This window comes from Triturus cristatus, chromosome 6, assembly GCF_964204655.1.
Source record: "Triturus cristatus chromosome 6, aTriCri1.1, whole genome shotgun sequence".
Taxonomy (NCBI): Eukaryota; Metazoa; Chordata; class Amphibia; order Caudata; family Salamandridae; genus Triturus; species Triturus cristatus.
In genome coordinates, this window is record NC_140589.1 from 347,879,796 (window position 1) to 347,904,590 (window position 24,795).

The following is a 24,795-nucleotide window of genomic DNA, read 5'->3' on the forward strand; positions in this document are numbered from 1 at the left end:
ATTTTATGGTTTTGTGATGAACTACTGATTGCTGGTGACGTTTCTACAAGTGGGCCAACAAGTTCTTGGTACTTGTTGTGTTTTTTTATCCTATAAAAACATTTAAAACTAAAGCAATCGTTCTACTGCTTCCCCTAACTCTCCCTCAGTAACTCTTCAGCAGCTTGTTCTGCTCTTTCTTTGATCACAAAAGGCATTCCCTAAAGAGGTGTAAAACCTATGTGCCTTCCTGGAGCAGGACCGTAATATGGTCATGTAAGTCAGTGATGCAATAACGTAGGTTTCAGTCAGCTAAATCAATTCCAGTGCATGCTCCTCTTCATCCCACCGGGGGGGTGTGAAGCATTTGTGGGTAATCTCAAACCTCTAGTTAGAACACATCAAATGTGTATGCTGAATATCGGCAGACTGACCAAAATGTAACTAACCTATTGTTTGTGGTTTTAAGGAGTGTGATCCTTGCCTCCATACTGTGAAACCTTCTCTGGTTGCTATTGATAGCCGGAATTACATTTGATGTTATTAGCCTACAAGTGCTGCTCCAGGTCTTCCCTGTTACACAGACACAACAAAATGTCTTCTGACACATCCTGAAGAAGCCTCTGTCCTGCCAGCAGTCTCTTTCTACTTCAGCATCCAGAAGCAGGAACTAAGGAGATAGATGTAAACAACCAAGCGCCCTGATCCTATTAGACCTATCGGCAGCGTTCGATACGATCAGCCATGCCAGGCTACTGGATCACTAATGGACTTGGGGATCCAGGGGCTGGCACACCGATGGCTGGAATGCTTCTTGACGGGGCAATCCTAGAGGATTCAGTTGGGGGAACAGGTATCAGATAGTGGCGCCCTAACCTGCGGCGTCCCCCAGGGTTCTGCCCTATCCCCGCTCCTCTTTAACATCTACCTGCAGCCTCTGGTGTCGGCCCTTGCCCATATGGACTGCTGTGTCTTCAATTATGCAGATGGCACCCAGCTCATTTTCCGGATTGATAACTCCACCCATGCCCAGGAAGCGGCGCAAAATATCCTTAGATTTACTGTAAACTGGATGACCACAAACTCATTAAAAATCAATCCAGAGAAAATGGAAGTTCTTCTTATCCCTACAAAAGGCAATCTGTGGAGCGATCAATTCTGGCCCCGGGAACTGGGTGCCACCCCCACCCCAGCAACTGCTGTGAAAATCCTAGGCATTAAACTTGACTCGGAGCTCTCCATGGCTAACCAAGTTAGTGCAGTGGTAGCCACCTGCATAGGGCTCCTGAGAAAGTTACGGAACCTTGTCCCTCTCCTTTCAACTGCCTCCTTACAAATGATTGTGTCGGCCACTATTGTCTCCAGACTCGATTACGGAAATGCCCTATATTTAGGCCTCCCTCAAAAGCTTATTAATAAATTACATGTAGTAATTAACAATCCAGCTAGGCTTATCTTTGAGTTACCAAGACGGGCCCATCCCTCCCCTCTACTGCACAAACTACACTGGCTCCCCATCAAGCATAGAGTAAAATTCAAGGGCCTCTGCATTGCCAATAAAGCGATCTATGGCAAAGCCCCGGCCTATATCAAGGAATGTTTGAGGAACTATGTTCCGGGACGCACACTGCGGTCCTCTGAGGGCTGCCACCTGGCCACCCCAAGATGCAACACTGCATCTAAAGGGGGCAGAGCCTTTTCCGTACTGCTCCCACAACTCTGGAACCAGCTGCCCTACCACCTGCGCAAAGAACCGTCTCTCCTCCCTTTCAGGAAGGAACTTAAAACGCTCCTGTTTAGGGAAGCATTGTATAATGTTTAAACACACCACACTGATGGGCCATTCATCTGCCCACGTCCTCTGGCTATTCCCCTTAAAGCGCTTAGAGACCCGCCGGTGATTAGCGCTATTTAAATATCAATTAACAATAATAACAATGTTACGCTGTACTGTACCTTCAGTTTTGGAATCAACTACTTTTCCATATCCGCGTTCTTTCCACTTGATTTGACTTTCGATAAATCCACAAAGATCCATCTCTTTGTGTTGTGTGTCTTTTTCTTTCCAAGTTTTCCAATCTACTCGTCTGTTTACCTACCAAACCTAGAGAAAAATTGCTTTGCATTTTGTGCTTCATAAGCTGTATAACGAGAATACCAAAATTGTGCTATTTGGGTCCTGGTCTTTGACTTCTGATCTTTGTCTTCAACACTTAAGCCCTCATTATCCGTTGCTCATTGATTCAGATGGACTCAGTAACGTGAACTACTGAATCTATTGCAGAGGTTCATGGGAACACAGCGAGCGGACCTGGCTTGTTTCCTTCAGAGCAGTCAGCTGCCGACACAATGGAAAACTCTGGCAAGGAATGGATAATTACGGGGTGAATCAGACCCGAAATTAGTTGCACCCAATAATTCCCTGTTCCTCAATAGGACCCCATCTAACTCTGAATCTCCCGAGCGAGCCCCTCACAACACCAACGTCAAGGGTGTGACTTACTAGGTGCGTGTCTGGGACACTTGCAATAAGGCCCTAATTTTCACCAAAGTCCATTGTCTAATACTGCCAAGTGCTCCAACATGTGTAGGAAATGTGCGTGCCTAAAAACCAGAATAACAAAAAGTAAATTAAAGGAAATGACTAGAACAGACGTATGTATGTTTTTGTGTGCTTTGACCGCTGCTTACAAAACAGCCGTACGTGATTGCGGTAGAAGTACGCACTTGTGCATCAATAAAAGATTTCATTTTAGGAAAATAAGTGCTCATTCCTCCCCTGATGAAACACTGATTTGCAAAGGACACAAACATATTCTGTGAAACGTATGGGCACATGATTGCAAGCTTGTGCTCATTATGGATTAAATGTAATTCTGTTAATTGCTTTATTTTCTTGTGCACCTCCCAAAACATTGAAGTCTGAAATTTGTGGTTTATATTTTCCAAAACGGCTATCCTTAAACTTGGCACTCCTGAGCACTCTTGGAAAGTGAACTAAATTAGATTTTGCAGTTCCACATAACCTAGTGAACAGTGGTCTGTTTGACATTTTTCCCCAGCGTTGTGTTTTTACCTCTTAATTGAGCGTTTATCGTGTGTGTGTGTTGTGTGTGTTGTGTGTGTGTGTGTGACACCCTGAAGCTGCTTGAGGTTTATTTTGCGATAAAATGCCTCCAATTGGTGCTCCTGTCTAATGTGCTTTACGTTTGATAATATCCATCATTATATCTAAATTGCATTGTCTCATGTTCTAAAAATATAAACTGTGAAAGCAAAACAAAAACATGAGTGGGTGTTTCACTGATTTATGCTGTTCGTATTTGCAGTTTGGAACCACAGCATTGATTTGGGCTGCCAGAAAGGGCCACTTAGAGTCGGTTAAATACCTGCTTCAGATGGGGGCTGACGTCGACCAAGAAGGAGCGGTAAGTAGCGCTGCTGTTATTTATTTGTGAGTCTTAACAGAGCGTCATGTGCTCGTAGAAAAAGTCAAAAACTTAACATAGATCAGAAGTAAAAAAAAAAATTAGCTTCAGTATTTTTTAAAACGAGTGTGCTGTATTTTAGGCAGGTTTTTTCCATAAGTGTGTTCGAATGTAGTTGCTATGAGAAGAGCGGGTATACACAAGTTTGAACTGTTAACCCAGTTTGACCAAGGGAGGCTGATGCTACACATTTTCACAATTTTAGAATATGTTCTTCAAAAACACTTGTCCCAACCTGAACAGAAACCATAATAGTCAGTGTTGTGGCTGGGTTGCATTTAATGGGTGTTACTGCTTAACAAGTGTTTTGAAGTTGCATCACTTTTAAAACATCTTGGCAACTGTTGCTATTGCTCAGACATTTGAGTGTAAATGCTCTAGAAGTGGTAATCCCCGCCATTTTCATCCTTCATTGATCGTTTTGGATGCCCAAGAAAATAAAGCCGAGCATTTGATCTTTGTCCCTCAATGCAGCTGCCTGGAAGGAGGTAGGGAACAACAAATATATGATTCTATATTTACCTCTCGCAGTTGGTGAAAATTCTTGCATGTCAAGGAGAGTCTTGCCATCCTACCCCTGTTCAGCAATACTGGTCCCCCCCATTCAGGTCAAGCCTACACAGCACATGCGCTGTCCTGCGAGATGCATTATTTACAATTAACTTACAACTCACCCACACCATACCATCATTTGTTTTTGTTATTGCTCTGATTTGAAGTCTTTCGATTGCTTAGCTCCAGTAGGTTTCCTTGCCTTTCCTTTGTGAGCACCTCCCTGGAGCATGGACCTAGTACATGTGTTCTTCCTCGTCTTTTAACAACGCACAATTTTTACAATTTTCTAAGCGTTTCGGTATCATTCCTGGATGTGCAGTGTGCTTTCCTATTTTTAACACTGGCATACGGCTTCTTATTTATGTTGCTTTGACGCTATTTGCCATTTCTATTGATGCTTTAGTTACTTACACCCACAACTGTACTATTTTACGCCACGCTACTCTATGCCACTCTACACCACTCAACGCCACTCTATGCCACTCCATTTTGTGCCAACCAATTATATGCCACTCTCTGGGACTCTACTCCATACAGTGCCACAATATGGCACCATACGGTACTTCACTCTATGCCACTGTACTCTGTGCCACTGTATGTCACTCCACGCCCCTCTATTATACGCCACTCTATTCTACCCCACTTCCTTCCATGCCACTCTACTCCACCCCACTCTGCGTCACTCTATTCTGCACCACTTTACTCAACACCACTCCAGTCTATAACAATCTAATGTACGCTACTGTACTCTATGCCACTCTATGCCACTCCAGTGTACGCCTCTCCCCTCTGACCACTCCACATCCATCCACACAATACCACTCTATGGCACTCTACTCTAGACAACTCCACATTACCCCTCCCCACTCCACTCCACACTAAGCCACTATAGCCTGCGCCACTCTTCTCCATGCTGCTCTACTCTACGCCACTCAATGCCACTCCACTCTGTGCAACTGCATGCCACTCCACTGTATGCACTTTACTCTATGCTACCCTACACCATTTCACTCTACACCACTCCACCTTATACCAATATAATCTATGCCACTCTACTCTACTCCACTGTATGCCACTCTATGCCTCTCCACACAATACCACTCTACGCCACTCTACATTAAGACACTCTACTGTACCTTTCTCCACTCCATTCCACTGTACATCATGCTTTGCCACATTACTCCACGCCACTTTATGCCACTTCACTATACGCCACTCCAGTCTACTCTAAGTCACTCCACACCATTTCACTCTACACCAATCTCATCTGCTCCACTCTTCCTCTATGCCACACCACTAACTTTTAGCCTTGCTAAACAGCAGTTATGCTGCTATACAAAATGGCTAAAAGACATTGGCAAAGCCAAAAGATCTCACATTGCTAATACTTGTTCCTCTCTATAAACACAACAGTCTGTATCTCCACTAAGTGTGCTCTGTTGGCTTTTTAATGTTGTGTCGCAGAGCACCAGGTGTTACTGGCCATGGGTTACACCAAAGGTGTGCTCCACCCATGACAGAGGGTGTCTGCTGTTGTTTGACATTCTTCTGTGGTGGATAGTTAAAAACAGAGCTCTCTACAAAGTCCTGGCCCTAGTATTAAATGTAGAACTCCCCAGTTACCTTCAGGAAACCCTTCTGCTGCTAGATCCCTACTAGTAATCCTTAATCAACAACCTTTAATCTGTTGTCCAACCTTAATTCCCCCGAACTTCACTAAGGTTATTGTGATTGAGACTCCTGAAATGCTTCCATTGGAACTTGTTCCACAACGACTTGCAAACAATCTCAGTTAGCTTTACGGCAACTAATCTGTAGAGTACTCTCCACACGATTTCCTATTACCATTCTGTCCTCTAATCCAATGCACGCATACTAATATGGGATAGAAAAATGTACAAAATGTTTATCATGTATGTTCAAATTAGTCTTGATATCACACATTCAAAACCATCCTAAATGTACCTTCCCAATCAGATTTGTTCCTTTCTAATGCTTGTTATTATCTACAGCCCTTCTTGTAGGATTGCTAGAGTGTTGTCCGGATCAAAAGACTCCAGACAATGATGTCCATCAGCTTATCAATCATCACACAATTTCAAAAGCAGTCTGGAGTCAAAGTAGACAGTTCAACTATGCACTCTGCGTTTGTCAGCCAAAATCCTGACCTTAATAGCAAGTTTTGCTCTGTATGCATTCTTCCTGATTTCAGCACCCGGTTGGGCAGAGAAGGAACAGACGTGAGGCGAATTGGCTCTAATTCCTCTGGTATAGCAAACAATATCACAGCAGCATTGAAAAGGATTGCTGCAAAAAGGGAGTCTGGGAGCTATAGAGAAAGGTCCCAGGTCACATGAAGAAAATATTTGTGTGTGTGTGAGAGAGAGAGTGATAGAAACGAGGAGTCTTTTGAGAAAGGCAAAATAACAGTATTATGATTTATATGTACAATATTAAGACATTCTCTGTCAATTTCTTTTCCTATTCTCTCTTCATCTTTAATGCCCTTGCCTTGGAAAACAGATAACAAGATGTACAATTTTATGGTCATATGAGATTGTTTTTCATCTTTGGCTATCAGTATTTTCAATAAAAAGTAGCAATCATCTCAAATAGCTGTTCGCGTACATATACTCTCATAGATCTGTTCAGCATTCTCCTCACTGACCTGTCAGTTAATTGAATTCTCCAGTATTGTATCTTTCATAGATTCACATGCTTAACTCATTCCCCGTCTTCGTAATGGGACTTCCATGGTACCAAAATAAAGCAGTATGTATCATTATCATAGGCTATTATGACAATGAACAATCACTTTAATAGCCTATCTATGTCATTTTAAAACCAGAACCAAATTTCAGGCAATAGGCGATAGCAGCCTCTAAAATACTACCAAGAGAGACTGAATCCCTCAGACATTCTACCAAAAGTCTTTCTGAGCTCTTCTCATTTATCTTCTAACTGGTATTGTAAAACATATTTACTACTACTACCATGCCAAAAAACATCCAAAAAGGGCTCTTTAGACCCTCGGGTACTTGTGGTGGAAACGCCTTCATTCATATGACCCCCCCCCAAATAGTGTATTTACTGCCTCTACCTTCAGCATAAGGTGAAAGACTGTAAAATCTGTTGCACCTTCTCTCCTAAGACCTTAAAAGACAAAGAGGGATGGCTTCTTTTGTGGCTTCAGAAAGCCAAAGAAAAACAAAATCAACCAGCTCTGAAGAGGTCAGTGACACTTCATAAACCTCTCACAAAAGGTCACTTTGGAGAGAAAGGTTTCTTGAACAAATGACATCTGAAGAGTCCAGATATGCCTTAAAGAAGACTCATCACAAGTCTGTGAAGGACAGTTCAAAAAAGGAGAAACAAGACAAATCTCCTCAGGAACTAGCAGGTCTGATCCTACTACTCCATCTTTAAAGCCTGGTGTTTCTCCTTAAAAGTCTTCCTCAGAGCTTTCGACAACAAGGCCAAAAAACGGCTTGAAAATCTCACCGACGACTGCTTCGCCGTCGACATAACCATCCCCGATGAAGACAACAATCATCACAGTGATGACGAAGGCATCGACAACAACATTGATGACGCCTTCCAAACTATCATTGACTCCCATTCCTGAAAGCACCTACCACAAAACGAGTACCACCGTCAAAGAAGACCCCGTTGATGACCACCTCGTCGACAACAACCATGTCGACGACTTCCTCCTCGACAAGAATAACGCTATAAACTTTGAAGATTATCAAGGGATCGTCGACAACACCGTCAACTAAACTAAAAATGGCAAAGACTTTTTTCCTACCAGAACACGCACCCCCCTGCAAAGTGTCCCCTCTCCTTCCAAACCACCTTTTGGACATGGAAGAGTCAGAGGATGACGGCCCATTCTGGACAGTCCACAGCCCCTGAGAACTCCACGTCTAACTCCAGGACGAGGATGAGGGGGGGAAGACTAATATTACCAAGATTACTATGAACCAAGATATTCGGAAAGACCTAAACATCAGGAAGAGCATATCCAACAGTATGGCCACTCTCCTTCACAAGAAGCTATAGTGTAGGTGCCTCTATCATTATTGCAAGGCCTGCAAGGGATGCTCAAATGATTATCAAAACAGGTTTCCGGAGCTTGCAACATCACTATTGCCAGGGCAGCCTAGTGCTCCACCTCCATCACCGAGAACACCAAGGCCAGTCCCACCACCTTTAACACCCAGGATGACTCGAACTGGGGTGGGAGCACACTGCTTCACCTCCCAGCAAGGTTCGCCCCTGGCATTATGGTAAATGCAGTCTCATATTGCTTGCTTTGCTAAAATATTTCCGAGTGTTTCGCCAGAGTTGGCGCAATTGGTGCTGATCTCTAGACACGTGTTTCTGGTTCTTTAACTGTCATCAGTAGAGATTGCAGGCTTCAAATTTGGGGTTTGCAGAGTAGGCTGCCAAACATCACATCAGGTACCTCTCACTGGCTCGCGGGTGCTTCTTCCACGAGCTCGTCAGCTCAATGACTCACGGGAGTGCTTTTAAACAGGAACAGGGGTGGGAGCACACAGCTTCACCTCCCAGCAAGGTTCGACCCTGGCATTATGGTAAATGCAGTCTCATGTTGCTTGCTTTACTAAAATATTTGCGAGTGTTTCACCAGAGTTGGCTCAGATGGTGCTATTCTCTAGACATGTGTTTCTGGTTCTTTAACCGTCATCAGTGGAGATTACAGGCTTCAAATTTGGGGTTTGCTGAGTACGCTGCCAAACATCACATCAGGTCAGGTACCTCTCACTGGCGCTCGGGTGCTTCTTCCACGAGCTCGTCAGCTTAGTGACTCATGGGAGTGCTTTTAAACAGGAACAGGGGTGGGAGCACACCGCTTGACGTCCCAGCAAGGTAAATGCAGTCTCATGTTGCTTGCTTTGCTAAAATAGTTACAAGTGTTTCTAACATTGCAGTGTCTCTGAGGGAGGATCCTACATCATCGGATGATAATCAGGTAAAGGGACAGATTCCTGATGATCCCTCCAAACAGAAATGAAATGACTACCAAATTCCCACTCGCTCCAGCGTCGGGGGACACCTTCTCACTACCCTATTCAAAATTATAACTACCTTGAAACCTTCAAATCTCTTCAATTATCCACTGCCTGCCAAGTACTTCAAAGAACTTAGATCCTCCGTGCTCCCACTCTAGTCTAAGATCGTCCACAAATCACTCATACAGGGCCTGATTCCTGACTGCCTCAAAATAGGACAAATCACCCCCATCCCAAAGGAGCCTAATGCAGCATTGTCTGATCCTAACAACTTCCGGCCAATCTCTAATTGCATGACCTTAACCAAGCTGCTTGAGAAATGCGTCCACAAACAACTCTGTAATCACATAGAACAGTTTCAATTCCTGGACCAATTCCAATCGGCTTTCAGATCCGGACAAAGTACCGAAACTGCCCTAATACACATCGTCGACGACGCCTTGAGATTACTTGACCAGAACGAACTCTGCCTTCTCATACTACTCGATCTCTCATCGGCATTCAACACAGTCAAACATGATAACCTAATTCATCTCCTATAAAAAACAATGGGGCTATCCGGCCCAGTTTTAACTTGGTTTCCCTCATTCCTTCACAACAGATTGCAAAGAATCAAAATCAAACACTCTCTAGCTAACAGTACGCCGGTACCATTCAGAGTGCCCCAAGGATCTGCACTCTCACCCACGCTTTTTAACCTACTCATGGGACCCCTCACCAAAATTCTGAACTGTACAAACTTCCAGTACCACGTGTACGCGACAACACTCCATTATACCTAAAAATCTCATCACCTGATGGCATCAAAACTCTTACTTCTGCTCTGCTGAAAACCTAACTCATAATCATCTTATGCTCAACACACTCAAGACCGATTTCCTCCTGATTGCACCCCAAAAATCACTCGGCCCCTTTTCAAGACTGGCTCAAACTACTAATGGCACTCAACTGCACTCCTCACAATGTAGACTCCGCTAAATCATTAAGCATAACTGAACAAACGCCTAAATATGCAAAACCATATCAGTGCCACCACCAGAGGAGCCAATCACCAACTCAACACATTAAGGAAACTCAAGCTCTCTCACCAACGGATGACATACAGTATGTAGTCCAATCTCTATTCATCTCCCGCCTCGACTACGGAATTGCAACACTGGCGGTGCTACCTAAAGCCTGACTGGCCCCCTCTGAGAGCTATGTTGAACTCAGCAGCCAGACGCATCACAGGATTATGAAAGGAAGATCACATCACACCAGATTTAACCCAACTTAATTGGCTCACTATTGAAGCACAGATCTAGTTCAAGATAACCTAACTGACGGACAAAGCGCTCCATTATAACACTCAAATTTACCTGGCAAAAACTCGAACTATCTGGTCTGGACCGGACACTAAGTAGCTCAAACACGCTTTTATTGAAACTGCATAAATTCAAGAAGAAGAAAACGTAAAACTATGCCTTCTCCCGCCTCATACCAAGAATATGGAATGACCTTCCCCCAGAAATCAGAACTAACCCCTCTATTTCTGAATTAAAAAAATAACTAAAAGGGCTGTTCTTGAAAAGCTGACTGCTGCTATAGACTTGACATCACCAAACTAATTTGTAGGTCCTGCTTTACATCCCGAATCTACCTCTTAACCATGTTTTACTTTGTCTCCATATATCTGTTATATCTATGTTGATCACCCTATGTCTGCTTAACTTCTTTTGTGGTTTGCTTACATGTACAGTGCTCTCATACCCTGTTCGGATCATGTGCATGCTCTATAAAACTTTTAAAATAAATAAATAATCTTTGCATATGCTTTCCCACATCCCTCTGATCTCTAAGGTTCTCATCAAAATGAAAGCGGAGCGCTGTCGCCTCCTGATAGCCCCCAGATTGTTAATGCAGCATTGGTACACAGAACTTCTCCTACTATCGGAAACCAACCACATTCACCTACAAGTATCCCCAATGCTGTTGTCGATGAGCTAAGGCTAGGTTCATCATCCAGACCTGACTTCTCTCCACATATGCACATGGCTCCTGAATTTCTGGAATTCAGAGAGCTGAATCTTCCTCAGGACTGCAGGGACATTCTCTCAAAAGCAAGGGAAGAAGCCACCATTAAAAAGTTTAAACTGAAATGGAAACTCTTCTGCTTTTGGTGCCAGAAATCAAATCTGCATCCTCTACAGGCATAACATGAGCATCTACTACCCTATCTCCTCTCGCTAGCTCAGTCTGGGCTGGTGCATGCCTCTGTCAAGATACATCCCCCTGCATTATCTCGATATAGGCGTTCCTTGCATTCACTCTGTTTGTGCTCAAGCGGAATCATCAAACAGTTCATGAAAGGATTGTTCAGAGTTATCCCCCTGTAAGGGCTTGTCCCTCTGGTTTGGCACCTGAACATAGTTCTATCTCAACTCATGAGAAGTCCATTCGAACCCATAGACAGAGCAGACCTTAAATTTCTCACATGGAAAGTTGCATTGTTGCTAGCACTCACTTCGGCCAGAAGGGTCAGTGAGATACAGGCTTTCACTTCTCAAGAACTTTTCTTGCGCTTCATGGGCGATTCTGTGTTCTCAGAACCAATCCAAAATTCATTCCTAAGGTCCATTTTGACTTTCACCTCAATGAGCCAATAATATTACTGACTTTCTTTCCAAATACAACCTCACCTGTGGGAAAGGTCTCTCCATACGTTAGAGAAAATGTTTTGTGCTGCGACCTGGAAGAGTGTGCATACATTCACGCTGAATTACTGCCTGGAATTAGCACCGCTCAGTGATTTAGTGGTTAGACAGGCTGTATTACGCCACTTATTTCTATACAGTGAGCCTCTTTGGGTTACATGTGTTTGAGCCTGTATTTATGGAAAGCTTAATGATTCTTGTGTACTGCATAGGAATATATCATGTATATGTTTCTACCCACCATTCACTATTTGTGCTAATGCTATAAAGTATACAAACACAGTAACTGCTTGCTAATCTAATTCAAGCATGTGAATCTATGAAAGATCCAATACTGGAGAAGAAAATGTGTTGCTTACCTGTAACTGTACTTCTTCAGTATTGGTATCTTTCATAGATTCACATACGACCCACTCTCCTCTCCTTATAGCTTGGGATTTAATTCCCACTTGTGCTTGGAAAATCTGAGGGATTTGGCCTCTCTTGGGAGTATTCTAGAGGTTGCTATCGCCTGATTGGCTGAAGTTTGGTTCTTTTTTAAAAATGACATAGGCTATTATAGCCTATGATGATAATACGGACTGCCCTTATTATGGTACCGTGGGACTTCCACTTCGACGGGTAATGATTCAAGCATGTAAATCTATGACAGATACCAATACTGGAGAATGACATTTTTTCTAGCTACTGTAGAAAAAAGTTTCAATTTTATTAAGGACGCGGAGGCGAGGATTAGGCTTTTCTTTCTCCACTTTATTAGGTCCAGCTGCCATCAATGGTTCACAAGATATAACAAAACTACATTTCCCATGATGCTATGGGAAATGGAACAAGAAAAAACTTTCAGAATACAGCCCAATCACGGTGCAGTGTCTCCAATGACTTCCCCCCTGAGGACGCTCTACCCTCCTCTTTATTTCCTGCGACCACATCCAGCAAATCTCTGGATTATTCTTGTTTATTGCCGTCTGTACCTAAGGAAATGCCTCTTTTTGCATGTTCACCCCCACAATTGTGGACTGACACAGCTGGTTTTTCAACTCTTGAGAGTGCACTGAGGCCTGCTAACTGGAACTCAGTGCCAGTGTTCCAACCCATCACAAAGTGTGTGTAGAATTGGCTATCCCCAAGTGGCAGAGACAGACTTAGTGATAAGTCCCTAGTAAATGATACCCAGGGCATGTAAGGCAGAGTGTCCAACCCGGGCTACAGCACTGATTATGCCACCCTGTGTGTGACTAAGTACAAAATGGCTCCCAGCCTGCCACTGCAGACTGGCAGTGCAGTGGCAACACTGTTAATTCGACTTTGCCATTCAAACCAATTGCAAAGCCCCCACTTCCCTTAACAATATATTTAGGTCTCCCCTAAAGAAGGCCTATCGAGCCCAGAGGCATGGAGCTGTATATTATTACAAAAGACATGTATTTTATATGTATGTCCTGACAGCAACAAATCCAAATTGTCGTTTTATTTTGGAAAAGTTAGGAGCCCCATTGGCTAGCACAGTTACAGGCTGACCACTCAGCCAGGCTGACCTCTAAATGGGGCTACTGAGATGGGTATTGTAAAGTATCAAATTAGTTGTGGCTTTAAACCAAACTTGATGTCCAAGTCGAATTTAAAGTCACCTTTATAGAGTGCAACTTTTAGAAAGTTGTTGCTCTGTGACTCAGTTTGTCCAGTGGCCTCACATGGTCACTGCCATTCAGACCGCTTTCTGCCCTCCTATGGAATCGTGTGAACGACTCCCAGGCTTAGGAACAGTAGCAGCCTGATACAGGGCGAGGTGTTACTTCCTGTTTGCAGGAAGATACTCAGGGAGTTAACCCAAAAAGCGAGCTTTATAGGCGAAGTTGTTTGTGGTGAGCAAATGACAATCGCACTCTTGAGGGCGTGCCCTTTGTTCAGATAGACAGGCTGACAGCAGGAAAAGAGAGGAAAAAAACTGTGCCCAAACTGGTTTTCCCATGGGCATGTAGCCCACAGGTAGCCACACCGCCAGGGTGGGCTACCAAGCCCCTAACATTCGAGGAAGAGTTCAGTCATCTTGAAAGTGGGCAGAATAGTGCACACTGAGATTGCTTGATGCCACACATAGCTGGAAAGTCATAACTAAGAGGGAAAGGACCTTGTCTCCCATTGTTTATTGCCTGTCCCATCCCCCCCTGCACCCCCCTACTCCTGCCTGCTTTCCGGGCATAAGTATGGCACCCTGAGCCTTAAATCAGGCCGGAACTGGAGAAAGCACTGAAGGACTTCCCTGCTGACCCCTGAACTTGGCACACATTGGGCTAGCGAAGAGAGGACTGTCTGTGGCTCCTAGCTTGGGGAAAGTCACTTCCAGGCCCCAGACAAAGGAAGAGACTCCAAAGGTCAGTTGACTGACCCCCTGGAATCAGCACCAGGGCCATCAAAGCTGAAGAAGACCAACTCAACAAGTCATTAACCATTTTTGGAGAATCGCTGATGCCTGCCACTGGGCACACCAACTGCCAAAAGTTTCACTGAGCCTGCTAGACCCAGGAGTGTCATCTGAGCCCAGATTGGTTGCCCAAGAGGGACACCAGCCTCCACTAAAAGGATATTGTTAGGACTGTTGTGAATGGAGACTGGTAGCCCAACTGCAGCTGGTCTTCTACTGTGTAAAAGAGGACTTGGAGGGATCGCGACCTCTGTGACCAAAGTCTCCCCACCTGACCAGTGGACCGAGGAATAACAACAAAGGCACCCCGGTTGACTGCACAGCACCCAGTGCTTCCTTCAGCATCTGCTATCTCCTGCTTCCGCAGCATCACGGCCACTCCATTGAAGTCTATGGTGGTTGTGCTGTAAAGTTTGGAATTGGAATGGAAAATGCTTTGGTGGCCAAGTAACTGTCAAAATTCTCCTTATTGCCCCTCAAAACTTTCACCCTGTCAGATTTGGGCTGGCCGGAGTAGTTGGTTGTAATCAACTTTTACAAACTTATCAAAATTTTACAAACTTTACAGTTACCAATGCTTGTAAGTTATCTTTATCTTTAGTTATCTTTAAAAATCGGTATCTCTGGAACCCTACGGATGATTTTGCTCATTTTGGACTCTAAAAATTCATAATATAATCTATGTTTATAAATTGGTGTCTGATTTCTTTTGTGTCCAGTGGATTACTTATTTCGTTGTTTGGTACTTTTAAATGCTTTACAATAGTTCCTTTGTTTAAACCTTCCTGCTCAAAGCCATAGCTACCCAGGATTGAGTCTAAGGTTTTACAAACGAGCCTGACTAGACCAAAGACAGTTTTTGCAAGAGTATTACACGATAAGATCGCACAACCATACCATATAATACACCCAAATCCTCACATATTATAATCCTGATTGGTTTCTGAGTTATATTTTTTGCTGAATATCCACTTTCCGATTGTGTTTTCTCCATCTATTTCTGGTGGAAATTGTGTGATTAAAAGAGAATTAGAAGAGGCAAAACATGCAGTAATAAGGTGTGCAAACTCCAGTACAGCATTTCGTGCCTCATTCTGAGCTCATTAAGTTAGAATCTTATGGAGAATTTGACATGTTGAAGTACCACACCCTGTAGAGTCAATATTTGCCTAGAGGTAAAGCAATAGCAAGTAAATTTGGCACCTTTGGATTTCTTTTGGTTTATCATAAGTATTGTCCACATAGGTCATGTAATGGTTGCATTCCCAGTCTCATCACTGTGTTGGGTGGTTTTATTTTATTTTGTGATTAAGATGCACACAAACTATCCACACAATACATGATTTTTCATGGGGTATGAACAAGCTGTTCTATGATATTTTACCCCTTATTATTAAAACATTACTGCTAACAATTTATTGTTTTTTCACTTTTGTCAGTATCCTAGAGTTTGGTGAAAAAAGAGTTTGGTCTAACTGCAGGCTTTCCTGAACTTTATTTAAAATATCACTGGTTCTATAGGCCAGTGGTAAATAAATCTGTGCTCATGCCTCACAATTCATTTACTCTTTCTTTCAGAATTCAATGACTGCGCTTATCGTAGCAGTTAAAGGCGGCTACACAGACACAGTTAAAGAAATTTTAAAAAGGAATCCAAATGTCAACTTGACTGATAAAGATGGAAATACTGCTCTAGCAATTGCAGCAAAGGAGGGACATACAGAAATTGTACAAGATCTGCTGGATGCGGGAACCTATGTTAACATACCAGATCGGGTTAGTAAGCATTTTGCTGTTTGTCATATATGAAAATGTTCTTTTTATGTTTGTCTCAATATTTATCTTTTTATATTATAAAAGTTTATTTATTTAGATTGATTTTTAATGTAAGCAACATTACATCATAAAGGTACAACAGTGCGCATCTTGCACTAATTACGGATACCTAATTGCCCAGAATAACTAGAAATTATTTAGCAGGGGCTGATGAGAAGGCTACACTGTTTCACTCACAAAGCACATTCATTCTCTTTAAGTTGTGGTTTGGCCAAAATACTTAAAAAGAGAGATAAAGATCAGCAGCATATTATGAAGCTTCCTAGAACTGGGTTGGTAAAGTTGGTTTTAGGTTCAAACACAGTGTAGTAACAGATTAGTTGAGTATGTGAGGGGTCCACCAAGTTCCAATAAACACTATCTAGTTTGATGAAATATTGAGACTCAACAAAGTTATTAGATGCAGAAAAGGGTTGGTATTTGAGTAGCATAAATGCCAAAGAATTTTCAGTCTATATTTGGTTAGGGGTAGTAGCATAAATAAGTATGAATTATTTTAGAGATTTTCAAAATATGCTATCTGTTGATATTGAAATGTGAAGTGAACACAGGCAATGATGATGCATTTTGCCAAACTTCCACCACCCATAGTTTTGGTTTGTCACCCACTAAGTTGAGCAGTGACTTCAAAGGCACAAACCCTTGTAGTTTTGGTAGTAAGCCATGAACAAGGCTGTCCTGACTAAGGGCGTAATTACGGACAAAGTTCAAGAATTTAAAATAGTTAAAAAATGATTCAATGTCCAGATGAGCTATATTCAGAAATCGTTACAATTTGTTCAAGCAGAAAGCAAAAAGGGAGTCAATAATGGTAAATGGTAATAAAATAGTGGTAATCATGAGAATGTAATAGATTGTCTTGGTAAATGCATGGTTTGCTGAATTGAAAAATAAATCCTGTGTGTCTGTATATGAGTTTGGTGAGGCACACCCTAGGAAGGAGTCGTCCAGTGCAGTACCTTTGTCCATTTGCAGCATTTACTTCAGAGTACAAGATGTGAGTGCTCAAGATACAAAGAAGTAAATGACGTGCCTCCTGAGGGAGTCTGCCCTGGATGTGATTTTGGATAGGTGTTAAAATGATGCAGGTGGTATGCTATGATTGGGCTGAAGGCATCAGTTGCTGTCTTCCTGATGTACATCTATGTTAAGACTCTGCTTGGTATTCACACTGGAGTTGTGAGCCATTGCTCCTGTCTTCCTTCTGATTTGTTACAAATGCTGAAGGTTTGTTAACCTTTTGTGTTCAACATCTGCTTGGGTGTCTTCTGGTGCAGTAGCCCGAGGAGTACTGAGATAAGGCAGCAATCGATCAGTAGCCAAAGTCTGCTTTTTATTGGGTGAGCAGTGAGGATGTCAGCTGGTTATGGATATGCAGTCAGTTCAGCTACTCAAGCACGTTGCACTGAACAGTTGGCTAGATCTTGCGCAGAGATTACATTTATCTGGATAGCATTTGCTGGTAACTACCACAGGGCTATGGAAACTAGTCAAAATGCTCACTAAACAATGCCACTTCAATGTTGCTTTTCACCTGCATGTGGCTGATAAATATCACTACATTCAAGAGAAAATCTATTCTTAAAAAATTATTACACACATTTACATTGGTGGTGAAGCCAGTCATGCTAACGATTGGTCTCTAGAGGCTGGCCTGGCTGATCCAGATGCAGGTGGTTGCTACCAGGTCTTACATTCTTGGAAAGGGATAAGCCAGTTTTTGTGTAAAGTATGCATTCCTTTCACTCTTGAGACTTGGACAATAGGATTGACTTCTTAAGGTGAAATGGGTTTCTGTGATTGGTGCACTATTCTTTTTTGTTTTTTTTCCTGGACCCCGTCAGGTTTGGGGAGTGGAAAGAAAAAGTTTCCAATGTAGATATGTCATCCACCATCTAAATGCTGTTGAGCTTGAATTTTCAAACCTAGATTCAAACAAAAAAGAAATAGTGGGTTGTTAATTTTGTAGTGACCTATCCCTTCCTAGCAACATGCTTCTCCATGTGTGCACAATAAAACACCTTTGCTCTTACAAAGTAGTTAACTAGATAGCTAGCCTCCTCTACCTAGAAGTACTGCCATGTTTCAGTGAACAGTTCAGCCACACCCTTCCTAAATAGCCCATTTATACTTCTGGGATGTTCCCTGCTTTTTTTGGAATTTGAGTGAATATTTACTTTTTTGACTCATGGAAGGCACTGTGGACCGTGGCAGTAGTAGGTCTCTTGTTCTAGGAAGGAATAGGAGGAATGATGGCTCGCCAGTATTGAATCCTTCATAGATTCACATGATTGAACCTTCCCCGTCGTCATTGTGGGAGTCTCACGGTAGTTAGAAAAGCAGTACTATAAAAGAACTTTAGAAAACCATCAAAAAGAAAGGAAACTTTTACATTTGTCAGCATCTTTATGTAGGTCCAACTCTGACCAATCAGAGACAAGCCCTAGACCTCAACTCCCCAGCAGAGCCACCATACTTCAAATTTCTAACCGCACGTCGTGTGTAAGGGAGTCTCCCTGAGCTCTGCTCAGTTTGTCAGTGAGTGAACTTTTGACCCTGCTACAATTCACCTCAATGTACTGGTTTTCTACCTTCTTTCCTTCTAAAATGTCAGAGGGATCTAAGAAGAGGCTTTTTAGACCCTGCAGATCTTGTGGAAAGGCGAGACTTTTCTCTGAGGACCCCCACAAAGTCTGTCTTTATTACCTTTATCCCAAACATACAGCCAAGGACTGTAAATACTGCAGAACTTTTTCAGCCAAAACTCTGAAGGACAAGGAGGCCAGATTTTTGCTATGGCTCCAAACGTAAAAATTTTGATCGGATTCTGGATCCGACGTTGAAGAAAGTCCTGGGCCGTCCTCAGCTGAGAGGAAACATAGAAGTGAGGGCTCTACCTCATTAAAGGCTGTTCTTAAGAATATGAAGGCAGATAAATCCTCCTCTGCTGAAAAAGAAGCCCTAAACAAAGAGACTCTGGTTTAAAAAAGTCTTCTGCTGCTTCTCTGCCTGTCACACGTCTAAAACAGGTTTCGTCTACGGAAAGAGCTCTGACGATGGACCGGTCATCGATAAAGACAGACAAATCTCCATGGATGTCTGTAGCTGTGACCGTGTCGACGTCGACGGTGGTGACGGCCTCGTCGACGAATACTATGACGATAATCACCTCGTCAATGGCATTGACGATGACCACTGCGTCAACGGTTACGTCTATGGCTCAGACGACTGGAACACCATTGACCACATTGTCTACTGCCCCGTCGACAGCCACTCCGTCGACTACAGTGTTTTAAATCCCCTGCTAGACTGCCAATATCGACGACAATAACTTTCAGACGTGTCCCTTCGTCGACGGCGTCATCGACGGAACAATAACAGGACATTAAAAGTCTCCAGTTGATCCAAAAGTCTCCAGATCTGTCATCTTTAACCAAGATTTCACTGCTGCCTCCCTCACACCTTCTTGATAAGGAGGAATCAGGAGATGAAAGTTTCTTCGGTCCAGCTTACAGCCCATCTCAGCTCAGTGTTAAATGCCAGGATACAGATGAGGATGAGGAGAAACATATACAGGACAAATCAGAGTATATAGAAAGGGATTATTCCTTCATGAGTCGTCCACGGGAGCAACAATACGACTCTTTCCAGGAGCACTATCCATATGAAGCTTACGAGGAGCATCAGGAGGTACGGAGAGATGCTATGCTGGTGACAATCCCCCTTGGTCACCGACCTTCGGCACAAGCTCCATGATTATTACAAATGATTTCCGGACTCTCACGCTCTAGTTCCGCTGACGCCGGGAGGACCGGGCATTGAGGTTCATTCGCCACCACCAGTAGTTACTCCACCGCCCGCTTCTCAAGAAGAGAGACCAGCACCTCTGTGCTTTACGATTCAGGACGACTACATCGAGAGTGAAGCAGACTATCAGCCTGAGGAGGGTGAGCTCATTCAGGATCCCAACTTGGGAGGCCGAGAATGGGATGATTACATTGCTCCATCTTCGCCGTCGCCTCACCCCCCCCCCCCCCCCCCTCACCCCTTCCAGCGAGTTCGCCTCCGGGGGATATTGAAGGCTTCCATGAGTTACTAGAAAAGGCCTCTAAAAGATTTGACTTGCCCTTGCTACAAACCGAGTGCTTCCTCTATGATTTCAAAGATCCGGCTAAAAAAATCGGTACGAACCATACCAATCGTGGATTATATATGGAATGAAGGTTTGAAGCTTATGAAACATCCAGTCTCTGTTCCGGATGTATTGCCGAGGATGGAAAAGAAATACTAAGCACCCGATTCTGCTCCTGCGTGTTTGATTGGGCATCCTCGACCGGATTCAGTAATAATTCAAGCCGCACAGAGGTGCTCAAGGAATCCACAATCTCCTTGTTCGGTGCCTCCGGACAGAGAGGGTAAACACCTAAGCAGCATTGGCTAACGCTTTGCTACTATGGCTGCTACTTCCATCAAGGCCTCCAACGCCTTGGCGATATTGGGGAGGTACGACCGCAAATTGTGGTCGGATCTTGCGCCTCTTCTTGAACACCTTTCCGAAGATAAGCAGAGGAAGGCTTTCAAGAAAGTAGAATTGCACGTTGGATTTCTTCTGCGATTCTTTTCTGCCATAACAAAGCTGGAAGACCGCTGTCCGCAAACGTTGCTGCACACTCCACAAGGAAGATGGCAGCCTCTACAGCCCTTTTTGCTGGGGTATCACTTCCAAACATCTGTAGAGCGGCAACATGGTCGAACGTACATACGTTCACCAAGCACTACTGCCTGGATTCGGCATGTCAGATGCTGCAGTGGGTCAAGCGTTTCTGAGACATCTGTTCACGTGAGGTGCAGTTCTTTCATATCAATTTCCTCAATTCCGTTGTTGGATATTGGTCACGAAGAATGTTTCTGATGTGTATATATCCATATATTTGCATGTTTAGGGTGTATAATTTCATATATATATATATATATATATATATATATATTACCTACTGGCGGTCGCCAGTAGGTAGTTATAGTTAGGACCCTGTTTCCATAGGAAATCCGCAACATTCTATTTGGAATAACTTTGGCGCCGGTCGACGAATCCTCCCGAAATTTTCAAAACTAATGGGGCGCTACGCTCCGCTCCTACCTTGAAAGTCTCGGGGGGATTCGTCAAGCAGAGGCTGAGAAAAAAGGGGGGTCCCAAAACGCGTTTTCCCCATGCATTTTTCCATAGGACCTTTAGACACAGCTACAGCCCGAACGGCTGAACAGAATTACTTGTAATTTGGCAGAGAGGTAGTCCTCAGGTCAAGGAAGTGCCTTTTGTAGGTCTGGTGTAAATCTGTTCAGTAGTTCCTGAGAAAATAGCATTTAAATCAATATATATATCTGTAAGCGCGCTCCGAGCGCGCACCGTAAGCTTACCGTACGGTGCCGTGCGCGAGCGCGATTCTGATTGGCTGTTAGATCTTAGTAAACATTCGAATCGGTCGAAACCAGGAAGTGTCGGCCACCATTTTCTTTCTCGCACTCTGAGGGGGAGAAGAAAAACAAAGTTGGATATCATGAAAAAGGGCAGGCTAGACAGCTCCTAACCACCTAGCCTTGGTTATGGTGTCCCAGAAGGCCATCCAAGGCCAAAAATTAAAAATAAATTTTTTTTGAAAAAACGCCGAATGCGCTTACCGTACGCGTACAGCAAAAAATAAATTTAAAAAAAACAAAATCCATATTTCCCCCCCCCCCGTGTGCAAAAGGTGCCCGCAGGGCACCTTTTGTGCATAGCATATAAATCCAGCGAACAGTTAATAGATAACCTTTCACAACGATGCGCATAATATGTCCTCCGTGTGCGGACGGTGCGCGAAGGGCATCGTGCGTACATGGCCCATCCAGCGTAACGTGGGCATGCGGTGCGCGTAGCGCACCGCGTGCCCACGGCGCGTGCACAGCACTAACTGCGTTAAGTGGGCGCGCGGTGCGCGAAGCGCACCGTGCGCGCACGGAACGAACTGCATGAAGTGGGCGCGCACGGCACGAACGGCGTAAAGTAACTTAGCATTTAAAAAAACGTACAAATTCACTGAAAAAACCATAGGTTTCACACACTTTATAGTTAGGAATTAGCATTTAAAAAACCTTGCAAATTCACTGAAAAAACCATAGGTTTCACACAAGTTATAGTTAGCTGTACATTTCACTCGTAAAAAACCAATGAAATTCCACGTTATAGTTAGTGCAGGCAACTATAACTCACGCGACCGCAATCCTCTGCTGATGCTAATACTGTATTTAGACACTTATTTGCCCATGTCTTCTTCCATTAAATTTTAGCTATACATATATTACAAATATTTTTTTTTCATAAAGACACATATGTCATTAGCAGAGGATTGCGGTCGCGTGAGTTATAGTTGCCTGCACTAACTATAACGTGGAATTTCATTGGTTTTTTACGAGTGAAATGTACAGCTAACTATAACTTGTGTGAAACCTATGGTTTTTTCAGTGAATATATATATATATATATATATATATATATATATATATATATATATATATATATATATATATATATATATTCACTGAAAAAACCATAGGTTTCAGGGGTGTTATAGTTAGCTGGACATTTCCCTCGTGCAAAACCCTAGAAATTTCCCTGTTATAGTTAGTTCAGCTAACTATAACTCGCGCCCCCGCAATGCACTGCTGATGACGTCACATATTACATCACTCATGACATAGTCAGTGACATCACTGATGGCATCACTGATGACATCACTGATAACGTCATACAGTGACTGTGTGTTTTTCTGAAAAGTTTAAATATGTTTTATATATTTATAGTGAAAGGCCTGTGGAAGAATGAGTGGGTGTACAAGTGTGTGAATGGATGATTTTCTAGGTGCGTAACTGATTCTATAAGTGAGTCATTAAATGTATCTTACTGCAGACTAGTGACTAAACTGTGTGAAGGTCTGTATGTGTCTGTCTGTTGGTGTATAAGTGGCAGCATGGTTTTGTGAATAGCTATATGAGTGTCTATATGGGTTATTGATTGGTTGTCTGAGTATCTGTATGGGTGCCTGAGTGTTTGTGTGGGTAGGGTGTGTGTGACTCTATGCATAGATGTGTGACTGGGTGATTCTATGGGTGCATGGTTTTAAGAGTACATCTGTGATGAACTGTATGGTTGTGTGAGTGTATGTATGGGTGTGTTAGGGATTGAATGTATATCTCAGTTGTACATGTGTCAGTAACTACATATGTGAAAGGCAGTATATATACGTGTAAGAGTATATAAGTGGGTATATCTGAGACCGTGTGATTGTGAGAGTGGCTGTGTGGATGAGTGTGTGCTTGTATCAATGATTGTATAAGAGCGTAAGAATGTGGTACTATTTTTATGAGTAAGTGAACTTGAGTGTGTATAACTGCATAGGTGAGTAAATGGGAGTGTGATTAATTATTTGCATGACTGACTAGGTGTGAGAGTACCTCTATGGATGATTGGTGGTGTGTGAGTGTCTATGTAGGTGTATAAATGCATATGATAGTCTTGTACGGAGTGACTGTAAGTATGAGTGACTGTACAGGTGAGTGAGTGGAGGTGTATGTAGACTTAAGAGTTAATGAGTGGGTATGTAGTTATTGGTATTGGAGTATCTATGGTTTTCAGAATGGACGTCTGAAATTTTGAGTTGGTGGATCAACGGTTAAATTAGGGTGTGAGAAGATGCAGTAATTTATCACATGGATGATGTCATCAGTGATGTCATCAGTGATGTCATTTGAGATGTCATCAGTGATGTCACTGACCATGTCATGAGTGATGTAATATGTGACGTCATCAGCAGTGCATTGCGGGGGCGCGAGTTATAGTTAGCTGAACTAACTATAACAGGGGAATTTCTAGGGTTTTGTATGAGGGAAATGTCCAGCTAACTATAACACCCCTGAAACCTATGGTTTTTTCAGTGAATTTCGAAGGTTTTTTAAATGCCAATTCCTAACTATAACACCCCTGAAACCTATGGTTTTTTCAGTGAATTTCAAAGGTTTTTTAAATGCGAATTCCTATCTATAACTTATCTCTGAAGATATCATGTTTAATGATTTTGATTGGATTTGTATATTTTTCAAATTCAGTGTGTCAATTTCCTTAATTACGTTTTTTTTAAAATACTTTTTTATCACCATTTTTTAAACTTATTTTTTCAATTCTTTTAAAAATTATAAAATATTATTTGAACTTAATGGGTTTTTCAAACATATTTTTTTAACTATATGTTCAAAACTTTATTTCATATATTTTTTTTTCACTGTTTTCGGATCCGCGCACCCTACGCGCACCGTTCTCGATCCCTACGCAATAGCATGCGTTGGGTACGTGTGTAGTGCGCGATTGCAATGCGACCGGTACGCTTCTCCCAGCCTATACGCGACACGTTCGTTGTACGTAACGCGATGTTTACGCGCTTCCACGATGCGTCATCTGCGTCTATGATGCGGTAGGTACGCGGATCCCGCAAAATATTTAACATTTAAAAAAACATGTATATATGTATTTCATGTGAATATTAATTGAAGACAAACTCTAAACTAGTCTTAAAACTAATATATTTTTACATCTAATCCTATAATTTTTTTTTAATTAATTTCGCGGATGTGCGCTGGGTGCGTGCTGCGTCAGCGCAGGGTGCGCGGATCCCATGTGACCTGCAAAAAAAGAGATTTGATTGGTTCATTACACTTCCTCTTCTAACTATTGAAAGACCCCACCCCTTTCAATC

General features: G+C 42.8%; 1 protein-coding gene across 7 annotated transcripts in view; it reads left to right on the forward strand.

The window, feature by feature from the left end:
- Window positions 1-24,795, forward strand: part of KIDINS220 (kinase D interacting substrate 220) — a 1,251,292-nt gene that overhangs the window by 232,431 nt on the left and 994,066 nt on the right. For all 7 annotated transcript variants that reach the window (XM_085610740.1, XM_085610741.1, XM_085610744.1 and 4 more), the window contains exons 7-8: window positions 3,309-3,407; window positions 15,755-15,952. In XM_085610740.1, coding sequence (XP_085466866.1) covers window positions 3,309-3,407; window positions 15,755-15,952 — 297 coding nt within the window. The remainder of the gene's footprint in view (window positions 1-3,308; window positions 3,408-15,754; window positions 15,953-24,795) is intronic.